The following is a 21,298-nucleotide window of genomic DNA, read 5'->3' on the forward strand; positions in this document are numbered from 1 at the left end:
TACCCTGCTATAACTATGGAAAGAGTAAACAGATGTATAAGAAGACTTTTTATGATGTCTTGCCTGTTTGTTTTGGTTAGAGGGTGTGTTTTTATGTGTGTGTGTGTTTGTTGTTATTTTTTTAAACACATGGCAGCAGTTTGATTTCTATTCTTAGTAACCATTTGAGGCAAAAAGGGCCCATGAAAGAATTGAAGGCCACAGATGAACTTCCTTTCCGCTGTTTTTTTTTCTCAGCCATGTCCCCTCCAGTCACGCATGCCAAAATCCCATGCTTTATAGGGGCATCTGTTCTATTCTCTCCAGGCCAAAAAAGGAGACTTTTCAAACCCTTACTACAGATGAGGAAATGTATAGCCCAATGAGCCTACTGAAGTTTTCCCATGTACACAGAGTACTACACAGAGTGCAGTTTCACAACTGCCACGAAAAGGAAAGTGCCTTCCTCCTCCCTCCCCACTTCCTTCCTCCAGCCACACACTCCCAATCCATTTCTTTCCTTGAATCTTTCCTCCTACTACTCCCCGTCTAGCTACCTTTTACCACATGACAGAGGAAGTGATTTATCAGCCATGAATGAAACCCTAAATCAACAGCTGAAATGACATATTCTTATGAATCCCTACATTGCTCTAAATGCTTTACCCACTCTTCTTTTATCAAGCTGGTATGTTTCATATGACAAGAAATACATAAAATATACTGTATTTCCTATACCAGCACTACTTTTAGAGACATTATCTAATTTCGTATCATAACAAATAGAGAATCACTAGATTTGACTAAAGACAGATTAATATTGCTTGACACAAAACGCACATCACTCTGAAACAACACTGCCTGACCATGATTTATGGTCGCATGCTGGCCTTAACAGCGAAGCTTGCCAGCTCCCACTACTGCCAAAAGAACAAAGCTGTACCAAAATCACACTCTATATACAAACCATGACTTAAGGTGGCTTTGTCCAAGTTCAATACATTCCCTTCAAAACGCTGTATTTCACAGTGAAAAACATAAGATCCTGCAATTCCATCAAATTTAAAACCCACAAAACCACAAAAGGTTTTAATCTGTTTCAAATGAGCAGATGCTGTAGTGTGTGTCATGTACAGCTTCACTGCAGCCACAATAGCAAGTACAGGCCACAGGCATCACTGGCATTGCCTTCAGTGAATCAATATAAATCAGACCAGAAACACGATGAACTTAACAAAATATTCCCAGACAGAAGTTTCAGGAATAAAAGATGATAAAAATTAAGCAGAGCAGTAGGTATATGTTTTCGTGTATTAGAATCAGTGTTTGCACAATACCTCTAGAAAGTTCTGACACATATCATTTTGTTATGTATAAAAGCTACAGGCAAGCCTGAAAAGCTCCTTTTTTCTCTACAAGCCAAACATATCTCATAATTAAAGGCACACAAAGACAGTAAGAATATATTTAATTGCAAATGAGCCTTTTTAAATTTAGATATTCTGGCTAGCCAGAATATCTATCTTGTTCACACACAGTCTTCATGAAGCAAGGATAGTGCTAGCAGAAAAAGCACATGCAGTTTTTCAGCAGACAACTGCTAGTCCTAGGCAGTAAGACCAAAGCTAACACCTGTCCCCAGGCTGCACTACCTCTTTGTGGCTCAGCCTGTAAATGCACAGACTGGCAGGCTGCATGTACAATCTGAATATAACAGCTCTTCCACTCGCAAAAAAGGAAAATCAAAGCTAAGCTCTATATCTGGAAGAAAATCAATTAAAAGAATGAGAAGAAATTTCTGACACAGCCCAAATCTCTGGTGAACTCAAGACTAAGAGGCTTGTTTATGAGCAAAACTTAGTCAATATTTTCAAATAGTTTTTCAGTGCAAATCTTAGTTTTACCATTCATAAAATTCAATAGGTAATTACACAGCTAGGCACATGTCCTTAGAGGAAAGTAGCAGAATAATGAATTCCCTACATAATTATTTATAGCTGTGTTTTTGAGTGAACACAGTGTAACAGGCATCAAGCCAATATTTAAAGGGAAAAAAAAATAGATTTGTAAAACGTTAAATATTTCAGTAAGCAAGTCCATAGTCCACAGTCTATTTCACAACCTAATCTGTTTTTGCAATACATAGAAATCCCAACAACTCAGACTGCCTCTGTGATTAATCATTAGGATTTAAAATAAAACCTTGACAAATACAGGTCCTGAAGTGCAACCACAAAATATGTAATGCTATCAGAACATGCAATTTGCTTAAAATAATGTTGCTGGGAAGTGCCACAGTGTTGTCTGCAAAATATTTTGTCTGATCCGTATTTTGAAAAACCCTTGGGAACAAAATCATTACCATGCATCAGTCAAAATGGCAGCAAGTACAGATCAGATTCAATTCAGTCTTTCATAGCTAACCCCAAGAACAAGCTGCTTATCACTCCAAAGCTCAGAAAAGATGATGAAAACTATGTAACACAATGTTCTTTATCTCCCTGAAGACAACTGATTAAAGTTAGTTAGGAGCTGATTAAAGCGTGGTGTGCAGTGAGGCTTCTCCTTTCCAAATACACTGCGTAATTGCCGATACGAGTTCACAACACGACACAAGGAAAAAAAAATTGCTTCCCTCCCTCTCCCTCTCCTGCTACTGAAAAGTCAAGCAGGAGCTGCTTGCAAGTGGAAGGAACGCCAAGTTGTTATTTTCTTAAGCTCCAACTTCATAAATAACATTCTGGAGACAAAACTAAACAAATAATTCTGCTAATATTAACAGATTGGGACATAATCCAAAGCATTATCCTAAAACCTTATAGATTTTCAGTATCACGAGAAAAATAGAAATAAAAATCTGTAACAGATAAAATTCACAGTACAGATGAGATTCAATTGGATGGAACAGAACCATTTTAAAATTTGCTCTTGTTTCAGTTTAATGCTTCTTTTATATAAGGCTCTTCCCTATTTCAGTACTTTGAAAAACAAATTTAAATGGAAAAGATCATTGTGCATACAGTTGTGCAGGGTGCATTTCATACTCCTTATACAACAGCAGGAATTTTCAAGCAATTTGAATAAAATGTCACTTTGTTCTTCGTCATTCAAATAAAACTAAGTTGGCATAGCTTTTACTGCATAGCATTTAGTATGCATTGCAAGAAAATTGCCAGGTGCACATATTGGAGCCAGAGGTGCATATGTCCTTAAGGAAATAATAAAATGCAAACACAACAAAGCTTTGTCAATGTAAATAATAGACACCAACTCCCTTCCCTTGCAGCAGCTTTAACTTAAATGGCCAGTGCCTCCCTGGATTCAGATGACTGAATCCTATACAAAACTTGTTCTTGCACAGCATCTCCACTGCCTTACACATACAGACCATTCTTTCAGGACTAGACATACTTCTCTCTTCCAGCACCATTTCCCATCAATTCCTGCAACAAGAACCTGCACGACCTTCCCATCTCTCCTAGTTTAAGAACAGCTAAAGAAGACGCAAAAACGCCTTCCAGACATACCTCCTTCTTTATGAGTAATGTAGACAGCCCTTAGCAATAAATGTTCAGGACAATCAGGATTCCTTCTTGACTGCAGAAGGGAGTATTTGTAGAGATGCATATAAAAGTTGCAGGACAAGTTCAAAGTAAATGTAAAAGGAGACAGGAAGTGAGGGGGAAGGAAAAAAGTGGAGGAAAAAAAGGCAGCTATAGGCATCATGAGCACTGCTAAAACAAAGACGTTGTGTGTAACCATGTATAGATCACAGCAACTGCAAAAAAAAACCTGCAAACATCTCTCCATGCAAAAAAATTACTTTCCAGTTTTAAGGTAACACTAAAATAAAATAAAAGTAAACTAAGTGGATGCATCATTGATTCTACTGGCTTGTGGATTATTTTTCTGCTGCTTTTCTGCAAAATTCACCCATCTCAGTAGAAACAGCAATGTCTTGCACTCACTTTTTCCACAATTACATTCACTTATAGCATGTAAAATATCCTCCAAGGAAGACAGACACGTCCATCCAATATGCAGCACTGAGGGAAGGGCGGAGCAGCTGAGACAGCAGCAAGTGACTCTACGCAGTGGCTGGTGGCACATCTTCATTAATACAGGAGAAAAGCAAGCTGTCCCGGGGGGAGGATCAGAGCAGGTAAGCCTCTTGAAGACGCAATCTAAGCTCTGAAATAAACTCAACTGTGAAGATGCACTTCTCCTATACACCCGCTTCAACTCAATCTGTACCTGTATGTGATTTACTAGGAATGTTTTGTATTTATATATATATATAATTTTTGGACAATGCAAAATAACAACATTTATCTGTTAACATCCCTTCGTTATCTTCAGTCACGGTACCATCTCAATACTGAGCTTTGCTTCAGCAATCTATTAAATCTGATTGTTCCCTGAAGCTCATTTCACCCTTCAGTCATTTGTATTATATCACTTTAACTACTAAACTTAGATTTACTTCATGGAAATATATAAATCTCCTCTCTAAAAATCTGTGCTTGACATAGTCACGGTCTATGTTCCCCTCGTAGCAGTGGAAAAGATACAGACACTTTTAGACTGTAGCTCACTTACCCTGATTTGTAAGTTTGCTTTCAAAGATTTGATTAATCATGCCCCACACTCTATAGAGTCCGTCAGATCGCCATTGGCTACAGGAATCCACCTCAACGTCTATATGGAGTTTGATCATCCATCCTCCTTGTCCTGCTCCCATGAATGACAGCAACAAGGGATATTTAAGACCAATTTCAGAACTCATTTAAGTAAACGAGAAAGGCAAAGAACTGTGTGCAGCTGGTGTAAAATAAACACTCGTAGTCTGCTAAAAATGTTCCAAGCTGAGCTCAACATTCATGAGGAGGCTAAGGAAAACAGCAACACAGATTTCCTTACAAAGAATGCTTGGGACAGAGAGATCTGCTGCCACCCCTAAACGCTACTTTGACTGTTGTTTTTTTTTGTTTGTTTGTTTTTCAGAGTATTTTAAATATATTATTAGTATATATTAGTATATATTAATAATTTATTGAACCAGGGTTTCTACCTTCATGTTTTTTATTGCCACTGATGAATTCTCATGATCAAGTAACATTTCAAACCTATGTCCAACAGACATTGAAATTTAATAGGGACCTGCCTTTATCAAATCCACAGCCTATCACAAAACCTGCCAGCATGACTGCAGCAGGAAAAATCAGAAATATTTTGTAAACAGAAGATGCATACTGAAACAACCAGTGCAACAGCAGTGGAGTCACTGAATGAGCTGGAGAAACACAGGAAGGCAAGCCAGTGAGAAGTAAGTCTGGTGTCTCCTTATGGTAAAACCAAAAACTCTGCAATGAAACCTCCTGAATTCCAGAAACCCTCAAAAAAAGATGACAAAGTCTACACTTGTAAAACCACAGCTTAAATCAGGAGGGCATGAAAACCTGTATTTCTCTTTGGACAAGCATGGTCAGAGTACCTTTCACGCTCTTCAGGTTTTTCTCCAACATAAGCATTCAGAAATTCAATTTCCTTCCATGCAAACACAGCCTCAGTAGCACTGGCCTGCAGCCAAAGACCACACCAGGCTCTGGGTGCTCTTCACTGCATTTTTCATCACCTCTGTTTACCCGCTTGATCTGTTCTCCAAGCACCCACACAGGTCTGGGTGGGTCCATGAGGCTCTGTGTGAGGGAGCACCCCAAACACACATGAATAGGCACAGGCTATGGGAGCCTATAGCACCCCTCCATCCTCCACAGGCCTTTCAGCATCCTTACAATGCTGCCAGGGATTTCCCCTCCAACCCATGTCTTAAAATAACACTGGGATGTAGGTGGAAAACTTTGAAGTTAACACTGCCTTGCACAGCACTATTTTAAGCAGGAAATCCCTAGGACTGGTAGGGTTTTGATGCTTTCTCCCAAATGTTGCAACTTTAGGCGGTTCCATAAGACTCCACCTCCTTCTTCTCCAGCCTTAATCACCTGACAGCATTACAGAAATAAAAATAATAGAAAACTACTATACATGGAAATGAATAAGAAATAAAAAAGTATTTTTCTGCCAAGATCAAAACAATAGCAACCAAGTATTTTTCCTTGTCTTGGCAGAGACCTTTGCTATTTCTCAGGCTACAGTATCACTCTTTGATTTTACAATTTGTAAAAGAAAATAATTTGAACATTAACATCAGCAAGTCTTCCAGTCTAAGAAGCTGAAAAACACATACCTGGCGTACAAAACTGTTAGAGGTAGTGTCAGAAGATGTACTCCCATCTGAACCTTTAAATCGATTTTTTCTTCTTGCCCCTTTACTGTAAGACTGTTAAAAGAAAAAAAAAAAAAGAGATATGAGTTAGTTTATGTTACACAGACAGCTCTCAGTACAAGCATTATTGACGTCTGCTAGGCTAGCAGGGATTCAAATGATCAGCTTTGTGCCAATTAATAAGCACGCATTCAGTAACTGATGGGACTATGTGCATAAGTACTCACTAACACAACTAGGTTTGGCCAATTGAGCCGTGAATGTTTATTTTTCACATTCAGGTTTGAAGGACCATTTATAGACGTGTAGCCTTGTAGTATTATTCACACAAGTCATAACGATTAAAAAACACAGTTTGTTTTGCAGCTAGCTTAAATACACAAACTAGGAAAGGTGATACTGGACCACTCTCCAGTACACCACAGCTACGAGCCTTCCAGGTAAAGCAAAATTCCAAAGATTGATTCTGCACAACTACATTGAGATACACCCCTTTGTATCTAGTCATGTTTCTTAACTTCATCTAAATTTGCAATAAAACCATGTCTTGACTACTTCAAATATTATTTTCCTCGAGACTGATAAACGCAATTTTGTCTCGCTCATCACTCTGCTGTAAAGGTCATTTTACTAATCCATCTCTCTAGATCACGTCTCCTGTCTTTAAATACCTCCCACAGTTCCCTGCAATAAATAGGGTCTTTGTCTTCACTTTCAAGGTCTGCCTTGGCTTATTCCCAATCTTAGCTCTCATCTTGCATTCAGCACTGAACTTTCAAGTTCTACAATAAGTCAGGGAGAAAACAAAACCAACCAACCAACCAACCAAAAAACAACTACCAGCCTTCATCACCTACATGCTAAATTTTCAGTGAATTGTTTCATATCTTCCCCCAGACTATCTCACAATCCTTCTCCCAAGAATAAAAATTCCTTTACAGAAATCTCATTGTTCTCCTTAAAACATAACAACAACAAAAAATCCTCTTGATAAGAGCGTGCTAGTGTGCTGATATCTCCACAACAATATACTAATTAGTTATACTATTTATCCATTATTTATCCGTTATTATTTCCTAGAATTCCAAGTCCATGAATTCACATCCTGTTTCTGTCTTTGGCCCTAAGCTGCTGCTATTGGTCCTGCATTTAGGCACCATAAGAAAATATGATCAGCTTATTGGTGAACATGCCTATGAATGTATTACAACACAACACTCCTGGCAAGCTGGCTCTGAGACAGCAAACCCCAGGATAAAACTCTGCTTGGGTGCATCAAGAATGTTCTTCCCTGAGTTTGGGCAATCTTCAGAGCACCATGCTGAGTTTCAGGCATGAGTCCCATCAGTTTTCATAACAGGGAAGGATGGGTTCCTGTGCAGGCTTGGAGGCACTCTTAAAATCTCATACTGGCAGATTTCTAAGATCATGACCTCAAAATCTGAGCTTTAACTCATAGCTAACACATGATAAATATGACAGAATAGTTTGGAGTCTAGAAATAACTGTGAAGGAGGACAAATAGCCACTACTAACTTAAGATAATTTTTCAAATCAATAAATGCAGATAACTTGTCTCCAAGAGATGCAACAGAACAATCTCAGGCTGTATGTGAACCGTTAATGTTGACTCTGGGGGACTCCAGAGCACTGGCTGAACTCTAGTATTATACCAATATTTTCAAAAGAATGACTCAAGTAACAATAGATCTGTCAACCTGACGCTGATTGTCAATAAAATAACTTAATATTGCTATTTCAGTAGCATAACAGATAACTTAAGAGAAACAATTTTCCCAAAAACATGGATTTATAGCCAAGCTATTTTGCCAAATTAATGATTTTTTAAAAAGAGAGGTTGTGGAATCTCTGTCCTTGGAGATCTACAGAAGCCATCTAGACATCTGAGCAGCCTTGGTGTCCCTGCTTGAGCAGTGGGCTGGACCAGATGACCTCAAGCAGTCCCTTCCAGTCTCAACCACTCTGTTATTCTGTGAAAACTAACTGCACGTGATTTCATACTATATACATGTTGTTTAAGGCAGAACTATACAAAAATCAGCATGCTGCACATTATCGGGATGAAAATAAGGCTTGCTGATGAGTCAAGTAAGTCACAAAATGTAAAATGAAAATTGAATGAGGAATGATTTCACATGGTTGCATTTCTAAAAGGGCTCTTTGACAACAGAAGAACATTTTGCTAATACAAAGGACTTCATAGATCTGTAAGAATAAAAAGTAGATTGGAAGCACTGTTAACAGAATATTATTCAAATTATTTTCCAATTACTGTTAGAATAGACAGTTCTTAGAGTACTGTCTTTTTCTACACAATACAAGAATACTAAGGTACAGAATACTAAGGTACGTAAAATATAAAAAAAAAAAATCTTTGACATTGATGGTCTTTAAATAAAGCAACTGATTTTAATAAAAATTTACCAGTTATTAAAAATTGCTACTACTGAAGTGACAATGATGGCACAGTTACTTGTCAACATTCTGACCATCTTTTCTCCATTTTTTTGTGGAAGGATACTAAAATATTTTAAGAAAAAAAAAAAGAAGAATTCAAAACATCCACATAGCAGTTCAGGAGTATAAAGAAACTACATAAAGATCACAGTATCTAGGCAATTTCATAATGTACACTATAATATTGTGTAATCCCCAAGGAGATAATAGAAAAAATGTACATATATTCTCTTTTACAGTCACATTCCTGTATTTGTACCTAGTTTCTTCAATATATACTTATAGAATCATATTACAAGTTTTATAATGCAAAATATTACTACAATGGCAAAACAGAGACTGTATCTAGAGTTATGAGGGTAAAATAAAAAAGACCTGAATAAAAATGCATTACAAGCACAGACAAACTACTTCTCTACCTGTGTAGCAACGACTAAGAAGATTTATTTCAGGCAACATCACAGTGCAAATCCACCTCAAACTTGTGCTTGATTTTTCAGTTGCTGGTTTTTATTTATTTAATTATTTATTTACTTTATTTTGTGTGCACAGCAGCCTGCACATTTTTGTTCTAGCCTTATTTAAGTGAAGACTATTCAAGGACACAAACTGAATGCTAACTTCACACAGAAGAAATGTTTGACAGGATGGCAGGCCATGTCTACAGGGTGTAGGGACGGTTGTTCTAACAGCTGCTTTTTTGCATGGACTGATTCTGAATTAGAGGAAAGGAGGTCAATTTCAGCATATGTGACTTGACGGCTGGTTTTGTTATTTTAAAGGTTACCAATCTGGGATTATATTTGTGTTCTAGGCCTTCCAAGTTATTTTCCAAAGTCAGAAATGTCTGAAACTTTGTTCTAAGCATATGATGAGTCTTCCACAAACAAACAGATTTTAAAAAATGATTAAACATCTCTGTCATATGGAAAATCATGAATACTCATTGTCTCATATTCATTATGTTTTGCTTTTTTTTTTTTTTTTTTTAATCCATAAGTGCTTATTGCAAGAAGAAGACCTTTATACCAAAATAATAATAATAATAAAAAAATAAAAATCTGACAGTTACTCACAATTCTGGAAAAAAAAATCCACAATGAACCCATTATGTTACTGTGATTTTCATATTAAAATTAGTTGCCTTATCTATGTTCTGTGCAGCAGTTGGCTGTAATTAGGTAGCTAAAAATAAAGGGCTGAATCACGACGTGCGGACATTGGCCAGCAAAAGCAGCAACCTGGGGCAGCCTTCCTTAAACTACACAGTAGTCCTGCCTACCAGAACAGCCATAAACCCTGCACAACCAGCTGCCTATGCCATCCTGTAACTTGACTCAGCTAATTTTAATACAACAGATTTCAGCCCTATAAACAAGACTGTTTACATAGAAAGTTTGCTGATGAAAACATTCTGACTGGATTTCAACATAACTTCTTACACAAATGAACTTATGTATACATGTGTTTAGAAGATCAGAACTGTAGCATGGCTTATCAGATGTGTGAAGTTCTTTTAAAATTGGTGGAGTTGCCAGAGAAACACAATACATGCATTTATGTTCTACAGCTTCTTAAAGTATCTAGCAGAATATGTGAAGCCTTAAAATCAATCAAACAAACAAACAAACAAATTCTACCAAAGTCATCTTGCAAAAAACATTTCATCAACAGAGCCTTAACGAAGCAAAGCTTTCCAACTCTGACATGAAAGTACATTGTGCAACTTTTATTCGTCCCATGTGATCAAACAAAATATGGGAATCATATGAAGTATTAAAGGCATGCACAGCAGTTTCCTGATAATTAACAGTTTCATATACAACTACCTCAAGTTATTGCAAACAGATGAGATTAGTGTTGCTCAGTGAAACCCTTTAATTTTAATGAGGTTCTGCCTCAACACATGAAAAGCATCCATCTGTTACATTTAATCCTCTAACACACATGACAAGCAGGAGGCATGGTTTATCACTACAGCAAAATACTATCATCTGGAAGAGGTAATAAAACATTTCAAATGACCAACTATCTACATCTAAGGAACTGATCTTCAGTGAAAGTCTTAAAAATGCCCTTCCCAAGCAACCACTCCAATGGTATTTTATACAAAGGGAAGTATACACAGGGTAAGCCTGAACCTTTACTAACTACAATGGGTAGAATAGCGTCAGTCATTGATACTGATACCATGGTTAGTGGCAAAGATGAACTGTTAAAAAACTAGCCTACTGGTCCTATTTAAAGAATAAAAGAAGGTGTGGAATATTTACGCATCAAAATCAAATTGGATTCCGGTCTTGAAACAGCAGATGATGCAAGGAAGTAACTGGAGAGAAAAAAAACTAGAAAATAAAAAATAAAATCCAGTGCTGGAATGAAGCTTACATGATCTCAGATGAACAAATGATCAATTACAAGGATTAATAGAATACCTAGAGGTAAGGGAATTGATTGACCCCATGAAAGAATAAAGAATTTCTAGAAAAGTGAGAAATTAAAGTGTGTTTTTCCTTCCTGTGCAAAAACTTTGAAAGATATTTTAAAATGCCCATGTCCCAGTTGAAGAATAGTATCCCAAGTCAGTGCAGAATATGTACGTTCATCTCTATTCATCTCTTAGAAAAAACAATCATTATCTATTTCAATCAGTTCCTTGTGATATGGCAACAGTCCTGTAGGTCCTGCAGTGCTCCTGAACTGTTGACCATGCTCTGGTCAACAGCCAGGCATGCCACCACTCAGGAACAACACCGTTCAGTGACTGGATGGCATAGTCATCTGGTGAGTAACTGTAAAACCTCACACTTATCACTTAAAAAATATGCATCTTATATATAAATAATATATATATATATATATATCAAGTCTTTAGGTATAATGGGTCAACTACAGAAAGAGGCATGAATATTTCTCATCTTTGCACCTCAAATCTCACTAGTTTCATAAAGGATGGGTGGTCAGCCTTCAGACAGTACAGCTGAATGTTGAAAGACGTACACAGACATCAGTGATAAGCTTCCCAGGACTCCACAGCTCCATTCCACAATAAGAATGGGGACAATAAGGAAATGATTGGCATAGAAACATATCCCGGCTTGCCTCTGTCTCAAGGCTGGGGTTTCAGGTCACCCTATGCACCCAATTATAGTTCAGCCCTGTGATAGGTACTCAGCCCCGTGACATACCTTCAGTGAAGAAATTGCCTGAGGAGCATAGACTCATGTTCCTATAGCAGGGAAAAATCCCAAGGTTAGGTGTCAAAACCTAACCTTCAAGCAAAGGTGTTTCTTCAAGCAAACACCATTTGCTATAACACAGTTCAGAGAAGACAATGGGTTCCCTTGAGAAATACTATCAAGGTGAGGATCTCCATATACAGTCATTGAGTTCACACGAGCTACAGTGCTGAGTCTGCTAAGTCCATTCCACAGTCCTTTAAAATCTTATACCTACATCAATCAAACAAACAAACCAAAATAAAACAAAAGAAACACACACACACACAAATCTGCTGAGAAACCTTCGATGCTTCTCTCTGCTGACTGGTGCTGGCTTGCCAACAATGCAACTAGAAATAGCCCGATCCTCACCAGGCTCTATGCTTCTGAGCCATCTCCCAGTGCTCTTGCCCTGGCCCCAGGCCAGGTCACCCATATTTTCTACTCCACCAGACCTGGCCTGCTCTCCTCCTCCCCAGTAACCCAAAAAACCACCTTGGTCAAAATCTGCTGCCCGTCCCCCCATTAAATCAATGATGAAGATGTCTGCTCCTCACTTGGCAAAACAGGAGCAGATAACATCACTAGGCATTGGAGATCATATACAAGTCCCACTGTGCCTCCTGCAGCTTCTTAAGCTTGGATGCTATAGTTGTAGGCCACGTGCCTGCTCCTCCCCGTGTGCTCTCCAGGGATTTCTGTATTTCTCTTACACAAGTAAACAGCAGAAAAGATCTGACTCTGTGACAGAAAGAGATTTTCAGGGAAGCATAGCCAGCTACAGGGACGCTTCCCCCTGCCTTGCTGACAGAGACTAAGACAAGCCCTTGGAGGGCAGGAAGGTTGATTTCAGTTGCTTTGTGTTATTTTGAAACTCTTCTATCCTGGCACAGAAAAGAACTGAGAAAAAGAAGCAAAAGTAAAAGTATCTGAGACTCCAGAGAAGCCAAGCTTGGAAGCATACAGGAACTTTTCATCCATAACAGTTTGAAATTATAAACCCAGAGACAAAACAAGACAAAAACAGAGATTGCCTCTAGAAAATGGCTAACATACTCAAACAAGTTAGGAGTGAAGCTGCTGAATTGTTTCAGAGGGATTTCACAGTCTAGAAAAATGTAAAGAACAATAACTGTAACCCACATATGCTGATAATGTGCAATACCCAAGTTGCAAGTAAATGTCTCTGGAAGAGATGACCACACAAGAGCCCTACCTATTATTGGTGAAGTTTGGGACAATATAAATCAACCCCTCAGAGCTAAGAAGAATCATCAGAAAAGTAACAGCTGAAACTTGAAGGGCTTTCTTTAGTCAAAGACTAATAAAATGTATTTTTGTCAGCAAGGACTACGATGCCGAAAGGAGGTTAACACATTGGGAGAGAAAACACTACCTCTTGCCTAGGACCATGAGAAAGTCCAATTAATGGGAGTTTGACTTCATCTCTTCTTCATTTGTATATGCTCTGTTAGGCTCCAGCAAGATTGTATCTGGCTTGTAGGAATGCTGCCAGAAGAGAGTAAAACCTTCCATGCCTCCATAATAAATGGCTATTGTTATTGTTTAAATAAGAAAAGGGATATAAATTTTGTTTGTTTATCACTTACAATGTATTCTCACAAGTTAGTACTGGGAAATATGTTATTGCAAAATGTTTATTTGAAGAACAGGTAAACAGGGTGTGAATTGTGATAAATCAGCTTAGCTGGAACAGAGCAGCAGAGGGCACTGTGATTAATCTGTGGAGAATAAATCTCTGGTTATTCCCTTTATTTCTCATTACCACAAGACAGGCAGGGAGGGGATGGTGCTATGCAACTGAAAAGACAGCTGGAGGTCCAGGAAGGAAAACAGCCATAGCCAGGGCCAAATAACTAAGCTGATGTTCTGGAGCCACCAGCATGCACGCTGCTCTAAAATTCATGTCAGCATCAGTTGTGGTCAATACAGAATGAAAAATGAGCAAGCCCATCTCTAACCCCATGACTGCAGTTCACCTTCAGCAATGCAAGCTTCAGCTGCAGCTGGGATCAGGGCAGAGGGCAGCCTCCACATGCCACAAGCAAGTGCTCCTTTAGACTGGGAAGGGAAGCCTTCAGACTCTGACATGGAACAGTATCAGAGCATAGGAGAAATCTAAATGCAAGTGAAGGAGCTGAGGAAAACAATCAAGAAGGGAACTGTTTTCATTTAAAATGTGTCAGGTTGTTACGACCTGCATTGACAGATGATAGATAACAAGGCAAGGAAAAGAACAGGAGGAAAATGATAATGGGGAATAGGGAGTAATTCATCCAGGGAAGGCTACCTCCTCCCTCAGCAAGGTAGCCTATAGTTGCCTGGTACAAGGTTTCATTATATTTTCTTTGAAATATCCCATGTAATTTCCTGATCTGACTTGCTTTGACCATTCCTATGACACAACCCGGGAAGCTGTAGGATGAGAAAATAGAAATTGAATCCAATGATTTCTGGGAATTGATGGAGTCTGAAGTAGGATCAGAAAATAAATATAAATAAATATGAGGGGAGGAAAGGAGAAGAGGAACCAAGAATTACCATGAAAGGAATTAATACGCTGTGCTGTAACATCTTATAAACAAATCAGCATACCATCTCCGTTAATTAAAATGACTAATTTGAATATTCTAGTAATTCAGATTTCTACGTTTGAGAGGTACTTGAAATAAAGATTTAAATAAGGCAATTAATTTGATTTTTTAAAAATCAGATATAGATCACCACACTAATATATTTCAACTGTTTGCTTGTTTTGTGATTTTTGAAAAGCAATTGCTGAGTGTATTACAGAAGGGTCACACCTAAAACTACTACGTTGCACTGACATATGCACGGATGTTGTGAGCAGTGTAACTGTTAGCAAGTGCAGACATGTGGACAAAAGCGGGCATCTAAAGGTATATCACAAGCCCTGTATGGACTCAAATCACAGAGAGTACCTAGAACTATATATTTATAGTAATATAGAACTAAAAGCCACCTTTTCTATTACCTATTCTAGGTAATACAGAAACAAACATAAATACTTTGTCCCCAAGGTATTCTATGACAAAGAAGTTCTCTGGAAAAGTATGGTGTTACTGCCAGGATCAACACCTATAGGGATTTTATTTGTTTGCAGATGTTATTAGAAAAAATACATTATAAAAATAAGAAATAGATTTTTTTCAAAGACTATCCAGGAATAGCTCACATATTTAAGAATCTTTTCAGAGAAATTGCTTTCAGAATGTTAACTATATTCGTGCCCCTGCCAAGCAGTGACAAGTTTGGCCAAAATCTATGGACAGCCTTGATATACTCCAAGATATCAACCATGATGTACAGCCAGATTAAAAGAAATCCTCAGCTTCGCAAAAGTAAAATTCTTAGATAAAAGAAATTTTGAGGCTTGTTACAAGTATACAAAGGCTCTTTAATTATATTTTGCTAAATCCTAATTACCAGAAGTAGTACTTCGGAGTGAACACTTTTAGGAGTGATATCACTCTGTAAGCTTGCATGCTTTTTTTCTTCCAGATGCATTACTTACTTGGCATGAAATGTTTCTAGGATTGATACTCATGTTCCTCAGTGAAAAAGATAGCAGTGGGCATAACTGAAGGACCTGTAGGCAATCTACTTAATGATTCACATGCAGTCATTAAGTTTCTCCTTCTCACTGTGAGCATTTTCTAAAGCAGCAAGATCTTACCATATTGATTTTCTGGAAATCACGTTAATGGAGCAAAAACCCAAATCAAAGTAATTGTCTCAGTGCAGTGCGTGCTAAGGAATTAACTGAACGTTATTATTCAGACAAAAAGTTCTTTTGTTTCCATAATCTTATTCCTTCCACACCAAAGGTTTATGTACAACTGGAATATGAATATATGGAGAAGATGTGATTCTTGTTTTGCCTGATAGACTTTGGTTCCAAAACCTGAAAATTACCCACTGAGCCAAAAAGCTGCATTACCACTCTCTTAAAAAGTGGATCTTTTTGGCTGTAAGTGTTCAGAAACCAATTCTATAAATTAGAAGTACTTTATCTGAAACACAAATACTGTAGGTGTTCACAAACCATCCTTCCTCTCTAAACAGAGGTTCTTTATACCTAGTTAAAAAGAGGGGTGAAAACCAATTTTATGATCAGTATTTGACACGTATCCATAGTAGCGAGGCACCATATGATTTCACAGTCACCAATCTGTGCTTAGGGCTGAAAAGATATAAAAAGGGGGCTATTTGTAGGTCAGAAATTAGTTCCCTTGCCACCACTTCTGGAGAAGCTGGCAAAGCATATGGCCCTACTGCAATATCTGTTCTGTGCTTGGAGACTGCAGTCAAATTCACATCCAAAGAGACACTTTTTCAGCTTAATCTAGCCTCTGTTTCAATGCTTGGATTTTGTTCGTCTGTCACCAATCCCCAGTACCTAAAGATCACTCAGTGATTCCTTTGAGACTGACAGCATTTTCCTGTGGCAATCAAGCACTCCTGTGATGACACTGGACTGCCTTTTCAAATAAAATAAAGCATCAGGGATAGCTTTGGCAGCAGCAAATAAAACTGCCACCCCAAAAGGGAAAAAACTCCGTCCAAACGAGAACAAGCATGTTTGTAATTTAAAACGCACGCAATCAGATTTTACCACCCTTTTACTGGGTTTAAAAATAGCACCGAAAGTCTTTGTAGCCAACTATTGCAAACTCGAAGATATTATGCAACATTTGTATATTAAACAGGAACCACCTTTCAAAATAGAGCTTTCACCAGGCACGCTGACATCCCCTCCCTGTCTCCTTCTCCATACCCCTCCACATGAAGGCAGTGTGCTTGGCCTGAGTTGTTAAAATCTCCGAGCTGACTGTACAACCACCTTCGGCACGGTAATCAAGCAGCTGAAATTTGCAGCGTGCTCAGCACCTCCGGCCCCCTGGCAGTGGTGCTGGGCCAGCAGCAGGGATCCTTCCCCCAACCACAGAGGCTGTTCCCAGCCTGGGTACCCGATGGGGCCACGGCAGCAGCGCGGGGCGAGCATCAGGTAGAGGCACAACAGGTCCCTGCAGAACCTCAGCCGTGATTTATACGTGCACCGCGAACATCCCAGCGGCAGCACATCTCTACGCACCTAACCAACGGGTAACCAAACCGCAGGCTTCTTGGGTCTGCGGAGCCGAGCATCCCGCCGGACGCCTTACCCAAGCGCCCTTTAGGGGAGGGGGGCGGCCGAGCAGAGGCGTCAAACTTTGTTGTGCCAGCGGGGGGGGGGCAAGTTGAAGGGCCGGGCGCTCCGGTACCCCCCCGGGCAGTCACCCCCTTGCCTGGCCGGCAGCGCCCCGAGCCCTCCCCGCTGCCTCCGCAGCCCCGGGGCTCCGGCCGAGCCGTGCCACCCCCGGCCCTACCTGCGCCGCCGCCGCGGGCGGGGGGTTGTCCAGCAGCTCCATCTGCACCTCCTGCGCCGGGCTGGGGGGCGATTTGGACATGTCGCTCTGCACCATTGGAGTGGAGCTGCCTGCCGAGCCCCCTCGGCGGGGCAGAGCCGAGCCGAGCCGGGGGGGCGCCCCTCAGCGCCCGGCCATGCCCGGAGTAGGATTTATTTTTTTTTTCCCTTTTTTTTTTTTTTTTTTTTTTTTTTTTTCTTTTTGGGGGGGAAGCGGGCGGCGGCGCGGCCCTGCCTGCAGCCGGCGGGGAGCGCGCAGCGCGGCGCCGGGGGACGGGGCACCGCCGGCGGCGGGCGAGGAAGGGAGGGAGGGAGAGAGGGAGGGATGGAGGGAGGGCAGGGGGCGGTGCGTGGGGGAGAGGGAAAGTGACAGCGAACATCTCCCTCCCGGCACCTACCGGGCGGCGGCAGCGGGGCGGCGCCTGCCTCCCCGCCGGGCGCCGCGGGGGCGGGCGGAGAAGTTGGGCCCCGGGGGTGAAGCGGGGGGAGAGGGATGCGGGCTCTGTGGTTTCCCCTCGAGGTGGTGGGCGAGCCGTTGGTGAGGTGCTCATGGAGCCTCCGGGACGGCAGCACCTTCCCGCAGGCTTGCTGGGGGTCGGTTGCCCGCCCTCCCCCGACCCCCCTCTCAGCGATCTCGCCCCCCTGCCACAGCTGGGGCTGTGCTGCTCACAGAGCTCCTTCGAAACTCTTGGTCCCCTGCCCCGAGGGTACTCCTTCTTCCCGTCCTCGGACATCTCCACGCATACCGCGACAAGGGAGGTGGAATTCCTAGCTGGCAGGTGAGATGGAGCCCGCTGCCTACAGTAGGGAAATTTCAATGTAGTTATCGTGTTCCTCGTGGCAGGTGGTTGAAAGATCTCTTCAAAACCAGGAAAAAAAAAAAAAACGCACACCCGAGATGACGACTGGGCTGGAGAGATGCAGCGTCTGAGCACATCAGCACACAACACAACTCCCACAGGCAGAGCATGTTTTGTAGAGGAAGACTTGTTACATCTCCTCGTTGTCTTTGGACTGGACCAGGCGATGCTCCAGACAGCACAAGAGAGAAGCTGGTCTTTCTGATACCGCTTTGCATTCATGAAGTCTCTTATCAGTTCATTGAAAACAATGAACAATCAGTAAATAAACTTCGAACGGCCTATGGCCTATGGCACCTTATATTTACAATCACAATAACTAAGAGTAACATAATAGTCATGTGCAGGAAAAAGAGCCAACAAACCAAAAACAGCACAAAAGCTAGTTCAACTTCAAGAAACACTTTCAAGCTTTTTCCCAACTGTGGGGTTATCTCTTTTTTCATAGCAGCAATAAACTTCCTCTCCGAATAAGCTTAGCCCTGCAGATTTTCTTATATGAAAATATCCTGCAGAAACCACCTACTTTTTGTGAGGGAATTGGCTTTCCCTCCAAATGGAAGAGCTCTGAGATCTGAAGAAGCTTTAGATACTCCACTTGTCCAAAAAGTTTCACAAACCAAAAAGGTTTTTATTGTGTGTGCATGTGTTTGTTTTGTTTTGTTTTGAAAAGTTGTCATAGTATTTTCAAAAAGTACTTTTATACAAGTTGTTGTGTATGGCAGAACAGAACCTTAAGTATAAGTGAAAAATATGTCTGATGTGTTTACATGTCATTCAAATAGCTAAATAGAGAGGCTGATGTATCTTGAAACTATAAAGGTGCTAGAGCCTGGGCTGCTTCCAGATGTTCTCTTGATGACCATAAGCAAAAAGATGTTTTCTCTTTACACTTTTGGTGAGAAGAATGCACATTTCATCTTCTAACATAGGCCTTGCAGTAATTATTTCTTTGTCGCTTCCAAATTAGATTGTTTTAATGGAGTTACTTTTTGTGACCACCTCAATAATTAAAGAAGGGCATAGATCATAAGCATAGATCATAATGGCATAGATCATAAGCAAATATTTACAGAAGAACCTAACACAATATTCCTGTTTATGATTGCTAAGCAGAGTGTTTTTATTGAACGATGTTGGCTTTTATTTCTAACACCTTTATAGCTTCAGAACCATTTATCCTTCTATTTCAAAACATTCTGTATGAACGGCTCATGATCCAATGTGACCATACAGCCTGGACTTGGTGGATTTTCAGGCATCCTTCAAAGTCAGCCTCCTCTCACACAAAGAAGGGAGTGGTATTTATTTATTCATGTAGCAGTTGTCCTTCATATTGTTCTCTGAATTTTTCACTACATGCAGGGTATCCCATTTTTTTTCCTTTAAAGTATACCATTTCTTTAAGAGTAACAGATTGTTTTGAAAGCATTACAGTTTCTGAAAGCGTAAATTGTACATTTGTGTTGAAAAAGTTTTTTCACTTCCTCATAAATTAAAGCTGGAGTATATCAAATGAAGTTCACTTTTCTTCTAAGGGCTATATCTTTTATGATTGCTTTTTCTTCTTTTCTTTCCTTTATAAAATATAAAAATGATTTACTTTGTTTATATACAGACATACAAGGGCTGCAGAAAACAGGGACTCAGTAACTATAGATAAAGATAAATACAGAGAGTTATGCTGTATACCAAAATGAAACAGCAACAACACAACAAAAAATATCAATCATCTACAAATTTCTAGTAAGTTTATTTCATTTTTCGTCCTGATATTCTACCTAACTATTCTTTAACAATAATTATCATTTATTGCCTTGATGCAGTGAATGGCCACAGTTAACCTCAAAAAATAACTGTTCCACCCCTTCTGTTTAGCAGTTGAACGGAGTTCTCTAACCTTGAAATGTGCAATGAAAATCCTTCAGCTGAACACATACCCATGCTGTCATCCCTCTGCATGCTGTTTTTGGCCACATCTGCTCCAGGATAAGGGTCAAAGTGTAAAAACAATATGCAGAGATCCCAAATTGCTAGTCTTTCTCAAGGGGAAAACAACCTGCTATGGTTGTTTTCCTAACAACCTAACCACTTCTCAGCAGAAAATCACTCTGCTGCATTTCTCTTTTAGACTTTTATCTGCAATGGAGAGGTGTTGTGCATGCTTATTTGGACTTTTTTAAACATGCAAATTTTAGGACACCAGAAGAAAAAATAAGCTGTTTGTCGGGGGGGGGGGGGTTGGGAAACAACAACAACAACAACAAAACCTTAGGCTGGCAGAGAAGATAACCCTCTCCCCCCCACCCCAAAAAAAAAAATAAAAAAAAAAAATAAATAAATAAAAAATTGTTCTTACTGTTTGAGATTAGATGTTGTTCTACAGCAAGGAGTATTTCACGTTGCACATGTAACTGTCCTTTGCCACCAGTACAAGAATGTCGGTGTCCAGCATTGTGTTCTATAGGTAACTATGCATGCATGTGCAGGATTGATATAATCTATAGCAATCACCCGAGTGTGTACAAATAGGCCTAGAATGGTTTTCTGATATTTCTGTAAATGCAGCTAAAAGCTAAATGCTTAGGCCCAAGGGACGTGATTAAAAACTTGCATATAGGCCTGTGAGCTTACAATGACTGCTATGAAACTACTAAAATGCTTGTAAATGAATGTGTGTTTAAAGCCCTGATACAACAAATTCATTAGGAGTATCAGTTAAAAAGAAGTGCTGGCTACCTATTACTCTGTGCTACTTTCTGCTTAAAATGCATTGTAGCTAGTAAATTCAATACTGTGAAAACACAAATTCAATTGGTTACCTGGATTTAATATCTCGGAACAGACACAGTCCATCTTCTCTGGCGATAAATTGCAAGCTGGCTGTCAGAAGTGCAAACTAAAGAGATTCTCCTTATTTTTGTACTTTATCTTTCCCACAACAAGTCTGAACAAAAGCACTCAGCTAATGTCCAGACAAGCTTACTTATGAATCTATTATCAGTCTGTCTCAAGACACAACACT

The 21,298-nt window shown here is 39.9% G+C and overlaps 1 protein-coding gene and 1 long non-coding RNA gene across 5 annotated transcripts in view; one reads left to right on the forward strand and one right to left on the reverse strand.

Annotated features, from left to right (window-relative positions):
* Positions 1 to 17,670, reverse strand: part of CACNB2 (calcium voltage-gated channel auxiliary subunit beta 2) — a 242,140-nt gene extending 224,470 nt beyond the window's left edge. For all 4 annotated transcript variants that reach the window (XM_084511420.1, XM_084511419.1, XM_084511418.1 and 1 more), the window contains exons 1-2: positions 17,376 to 17,670; positions 6,227 to 6,319 (exon numbers count right to left, since the gene is read on the reverse strand). In XM_084511420.1, the coding sequence (XP_084367546.1) occupies positions 6,227 to 6,319; positions 17,376 to 17,471 (189 nt within the window). In that variant the 5' untranslated portion in view covers positions 17,472 to 17,670. The remainder of the gene's footprint in view (positions 1 to 6,226; positions 6,320 to 17,375) is intronic.
* On the forward strand, positions 16,774 to 19,810 carry LOC311432866. The gene is made up of 2 exons (XR_014690386.1): positions 16,774 to 17,112; positions 18,258 to 19,810. It is a non-coding gene; the product is annotated as an uncharacterized lncRNA (long non-coding RNA).
* The last annotated feature ends 1,488 nt before the right edge of the window (positions 19,811 to 21,298 follow it).

Source organism: Aythya ferina (assembly GCF_964211825.1).
Source record: "Aythya ferina genome assembly, chromosome: 2".
Taxonomy (NCBI): domain Eukaryota; kingdom Metazoa; phylum Chordata; class Aves; order Anseriformes; family Anatidae; genus Aythya; species Aythya ferina.